Below are 5823 nucleotides of genomic sequence, written 5' to 3'. Positions count from 1 at the left end.
ATTGCACTGGTCGAGCTAGCGACCCTGCTTTAAAGCCATGGCTACGGTAAAAAGAAAACCTGCGCCTTTCTGAGACGCAAATTTGTTTACTTTTGCTCAGGACTGTTTCAGAAGCCGTATGGCAGTACAAATAAATGCGCCTCTGTTTGTTAAGATAAACAGAAGTGAAATGTTAAGGATGGACAAGTGCATTCAATAGTGGGACTTCATCATACCTAGGTCACCAAGATGGGACGTAGACGTATCCCCTTTCTTTAGTTTCGCCTCGAAATTTTGCTGGTGTTATGCACAAAGTCGTGGAATCGACTGCTGTGCGCGGCGGCCTCAATTTAACGACGGGAAAATGAAACAAAAAAAAAAAAGCAGGAAAGAAAGACTACTCGTGCACCGAGCATTTTTCGCATGTTGAATAAGTCCTTGTGGCCAAAGTTAATTCCGATACGCCCACTACACTGTCCCTCATATCTCTTGCGTTGCTTTGGGACGTTCAACCCCTGAAATGAACCAGTTTTCCTTGGCCTACTCTAACAAGAGAAAACGTAGCTGACGCTGTATATTGTTAGAAAATGTTGCTGCTCTTACGCAATCTCTGCATTAGTCTGTTGAGAACACCACATATTAAAGCGATGATGTAACGATGTTTGCTAACATGCGCCAACTCGCCCAACAGGAAGTTCTTTTAAGCTTCACTCAATCAGAATGCTTTAGGCAGAGTAAAAGCCACTAATCGTTACAGCGGAAAGATGAACCATAATTATTTCGCCTTTCGTATGATGGCTTCTCCAGGCATATATGCTTATTACGTGAGAAGAAGACGAATATTTGTGCACGGCCTGGAGCGTGGCCCGTGGGCTCGCGAATCTCGCGGCTGCCTTCGCTTCGCGGCGTTCGTTTTCGTTCCGTCGGCCAGCCTTCCCTCACTTTGAACTTGTGCCATGCACCACCACGACGAGTGCCAGGGGCGGCGTGACGAGGGCGAAGAGCCCGTTCCTCGGCTAGCACCCCGGTCAGCGCAGGGCCGCGTCAGCTCCGTTCCCGCCTTCGCCATCGTGCTGCTCTCGACGGCTGGGTGCACCATCGTGCTCGGAGTCACCGGAGTCGTGTACACGGCGCAGCCTCGCGCGGTTTCCTCCAAGAACGACTCGCACGGGCGCCGCGTGGACGTTCGCGTCCAGGTCGCTAGGTCACAGGTCGCCTCTGACGACGTGTGCGAGTCTAGGTTCTGCGAGTGGAACCGGGACTACATCCTGCGCGCCGCGGACACTACCAGGGACCCGTGCTACGACTTTTACGCCCACGCCTGCAACCCGCAGCGCTGGTACCGAGCAGGCAGTGCGTCGACGAGGCCCTTCTCGGAACTCGGTACAGCACAGCTGATGAGGGACGTGGAGAGCTTCTTCCGGTACTTCGTCCAGCTGAAGGGCACGCCGACGGAGGACAACTTCTTGTTGCGCATGATGTGGGTCCACGATGCCTGCCAGAACAGCACGGCTCCAAGGGCCAACCTATCGGCCGAGCTCGAAGAGGTATTCGACGCATTTGGTCTGGCCAGTGGGCTGCCAGTAAGGGCTGTCACCAGAGGAAAGCTCGCCGAGGTTGTGGCCGCAGGCGACCGACATCTACATCTCCAGCCGCTGTTTAAGGTCAATGTACTGCGCCGAAGAGAACCGGGTGTGACCGGTGACTTCGACATTGTTGTTTCGGCTCCGGACACAATGTACCGACGCTTCTTGACGAACTTTGTCGACTCGGGCGATTCGATGTACGCCGACTTCGTCGCCAAGACGCTGAGTCTCGCCACCCTGGCCAATACTCGGTCGGCGGCGAGGAAGATAATGCAGCTCGAGAAGCGACTGGAGAGCTTCGCGCTAGCCTCAGTAGACGAGCTCATGGCGCCTCCTCGAGAAAAGTACGCGTCGCTCGACGACCTCGTTCTCTCCGACAACTGGGACTGGCCCACCTACTTCAACTCGCTCATTGCCAACGCCAACGGAAGCATCGGCAATGATACTAAAGTAGTTGTGAGTGACCCCATATATTTCCGAAACTTGGGCTCTGTTCTGGGAGGCGCCTGGGACACGATCGTGGCGAACTACATGGCGTACAAGGCCATCGTGGAGCTCGCCCCAGTCTTGGGCCAGGACGCCGAGTACCTGCTCCAGTTCTCTCACAGCTACGACGTGCCAGATCTTGGCGAGCGGAAGACGGCATGCCTGTCGCTGGTCGAGAAGCTTTTCAGGTACGGCACGGGTGTAGCCGCGAAGCTCACACTCGGCAAGGAGTTTGCCACCACCCCGCGCAGCCACATGGACGTCCAGCTGGAGCGTCTGTTCAACGCGTCCAGGCACGTGATCTACGGCCTAGTAGACTCCGGACGCTCCTGGCTGGACTTCTTGGACAAGGACACGGCGTTGCGAAAATTGAGCAACATGCGCTTCGAGTTCGGCGCCCAGTGCAACTTGGTGGAGTACGAGCTGTATCGGCGAAACCACGCAGCCCTTAACAATACACTTCCGCTGCCATTGCCAGTACAAATTGGGAGTGACAACTCTACCGGTCACCTTTGGGACAAACACCCGCTGCCACGCATTGTATTCCTCCTCTACTCAATTGCCTCGGCCACGTACTGGGACGCCTGGGGCAGTGCCACGTCTCGGGCTTACGACAACCACTACGCGCTGACTGCTTTCCGGTCAGGCTACGAGCTCCAGCACACGGCCAATCTTCTTGTTATTCCGCAGGCCACCGTAGCATTTCTCAGTCAACTGAGCAACGTCATCCATCCCGTCGTGTATGGCGCGATAGCGGTGGACGTAGTGCGGGGTCTCGTGGAAGCGCTCTCCAGGAGCGGTTCGTCGGTGAACTCCGATTTGCGGCACCAACTTTGGTGGAGCATCGGAACAATAGAGGCGTACGAGAACGTCAGCGCTTGCCTCGAGTCCCAGTACCAGCCGCCTCTGGCCGAAGGTGCCAGGCTACGCTCTCTGGAAATGAACTTTCTGGACAACGCCGTGGCCTACCCACTCTTTCGGCTGTACACGGAGTCGGCGATGGACCGAGGCACAGCGAACGTCGCGCCGTCTGATCCCACGCAAGAAGTTGAACGTTCTCTGACGATGGACCAGATGTTCTTCTACAACTTCGCGGCGTCCCTCTGCGACTTCAGGGACGAAGACCTGTGGCAGCAGCAGCGAAAGTTCCACCTGACGCCTGCTCCGTGGCGTGTCAACGTGCCGCTGAAGAACCTGCGCGCCTTTGCGGACGCCTTCGCTTGCAAGCCCGGATCGCCTATGAACCCTGTGAAGCGGTGCAGCGTGTGGAAAGAAAAGGGGCACGTTCGTGCGACGTAGAGCGCGTTGATAGCGTCACGTGATTAAAGGTGGATAGGGAAAGAATTTGCGCACGTTGTTGCCTTCAAGATAATTGACACGTATTGCAATTAAAGTGCGTCAGCTCGCAGAACAGTGTTTCCTCAGTCGTTAAAGGCAGCCGTGGTTCTTCGACATGACATTCGCGTTCATTAGGAGTGTAGCAATAGTGGTTTAGCAGCGACAGTCTGCGCTTGTAGAACGGGCAAGGAGTGACACGTGCCAGGTATAGGCACTTAGTGCACACAGGCATGAACCATACGCAGACGAAGTTTGTAGGTTACTCGTCGATTTATAACAACCACGCTGCACTCAATCGAAAAAAAAAAAGTAAAGATGCGCGTCAAACGGACCTGTTGGGGTCCACGTGAAGCGAAACTTTAGTGAATGAAGCAATTTAATACTATACAAGTAACGGTGATGCGCGTAGTTGGGTTTAGTTTCATCCAATGCAATGCGCAATGTCGTGCAATGTTTGTTTATGTAGCACAGTGTTCAACTACACTAAACAATTGAATATGTTTTATGCTGGCAGGTCGACATCTGCTTTAGAATTACTTAGGAGCGGACTATATCACACACATTTACAGGTATTATATCGTAATACATTGGTTACAAAAAACACAGGTGCGCTCACAGGCGTTACCTTGTGCATCAAAGCGCAGTGGCTAGCGTCGCCTGTATCGTAAACAACGACTTTGCGAGGATGTTTGAGCTGTGGGATTTGCAAGCATTGAGACTATTAGCTCAGAAAACAATATATTTAGACCAGCGTTCGACTGCATTCACCATGGTGTTGTTTGTATGACGCGTGCTACCCTGCGGTGATCTTAGCCGGCTTGCATTCGTCACAGTGACGGCGGACTCGGGCGTCTGCTTTAAAAAATTATTCCAACAAATTTGCAAGCGCGTTGCACGGCTACTTTCGGCACGTTTTTACCGACCAGAAAAAGGCGCTCGCTGATAGTGTGGGAGGTCGCTAATGTGCGATGTTCTGTCGCTCCTGTAGAAGAACGAATACGCGCATTAACTGCGTGTTGACCTGCGGTACGTAGACTGCCTACACAAAGTGGCTACGTAGTCGACAATGGTCTGTCCTTTTCAAAAATACGTGTTTTGCGGAATAAAAATTTATTCCAACTCTTAAGTCCGAGACGCGAGATAAATTTATCTAGACGGCTCACTATATTTACGCGTTAAAAACGTACACTCGTCGTGCTATGTCTTCTAACGCGACCATACGCGGTACATGGCCAAAGTCTAACACTGTTAATTCAATGCTATCCCGTGTACGAAACGTAGCCCGATCACGCTTATGCGCTAGACTTCCTTCGCAGTGACGCATGCGCAGACGTGGCCATTTTGTCCCCATCCTACCCTCACTAGAATGCGGTCACCTTAGCCGAACCGAACCCACGACCTTAATCTTTGCACACAGAACGCCGTAGCCACTGAGCCACCTCAGCGCGTGTACGTTGTGACTTGCTGCGTAGCAGGTATACATGCACACCTCTTGTGTGCACTGCACTATAATAATAAAAAAAAAAAAAAAAAAAAATAATAATAATAATAATAATAATAATCTACCTTTATCACCTGTTTCCCCCTCTCTGTTCCTCTCCTCTAAGGAGATCAGTATGTCAGGATTATCGTGGCTAATCATCCTGTGGTTGGTACCCGTTTCTTCGTAACTGTTGTCCTTTCAAGCTTGGAAGCCTCTATTCCGCGGCGATTGCTCAGCAGTGTGAGCGAAAATTTTCGAAAACAAACGGCTTGCCTTGCGCATTTTTTGTTCGCTTTGTTCCCAACTCCATCACAGTGGACACCTATCGAACAGCACGCGAACAGCGACACAACCGCGTCCCGCTCTTCTTGCGCTTTGCCCACATATATCCTCGGACGATTGTCATTGTGAGCGAACGTGAACGACGACAGTGAAAGAGCACCTGCAACTCAAGAGTTGTAGCGCTTGTACCATTGAACGTTAAACATGAAGTAAGAGTAAACAGCCGTTTGTTGCGCAATTAATACGAAATAACGGTGTGACGAAAGTGCCAGTGCAAGCACAAAAGCTGAACAAATTGCCGCGTCCGCTTCCACCTTTCACTTATTCTGGTGCCCGTGTCGTCCTCCAGGCAACAGCACGCGCTCGTGCCTCAAATGAAAATACATGCTCCCATCAAGGTGCGCGTAAGCAAGTAAACTTCACACCTGCATAAGATGAGCAACCGGCGTCCAAGATTTTCATGTTTTCTGCCGTACGCGCGCATATTGCCGTTACCGAGAGCTCTAAGACGCACACACGAAAAAAAGAAAAAGAAAAAAAAAAGAAATTCTAGCTGGTGGCAACATCTTGTGACGCTGCGTACAACCAAGCATGCAAAACCATTCGTTAGGTTGACGCCCGTGTTCTAGTTACATGCTGGCGTAAAGATGCCGGCAGAGACATTAATAT

The 5823-nt window shown here is 51.8% G+C and overlaps 1 protein-coding gene across 1 annotated transcript; it reads left to right on the top strand.

Annotated features, from left to right (window-relative positions):
• Nucleotides 1-935: 935 nt before the first annotated feature.
• On the top strand, nt 936-3350 carry LOC126524123 (neprilysin-2-like). Its single transcript, XM_050172479.1, has one exon. The coding sequence runs from the start codon at nt 936-938 to the stop codon at nt 3348-3350; it is 2415 nt and encodes an 804-aa protein (XP_050028436.1).
• The last annotated feature ends 2473 nt before the right edge of the window (nt 3351-5823 follow it).

Source organism: Dermacentor andersoni, chromosome 3 (assembly GCF_023375885.2).
Source record: "Dermacentor andersoni chromosome 3, qqDerAnde1_hic_scaffold, whole genome shotgun sequence".
Lineage (NCBI taxonomy): Eukaryota > Metazoa > Arthropoda > Arachnida > Ixodida > Ixodidae > Dermacentor > Dermacentor andersoni.
The sequence above is the reverse complement of the archived record's forward strand: the minus strand, read 5'-3'. Positions and strand labels throughout refer to the sequence as shown.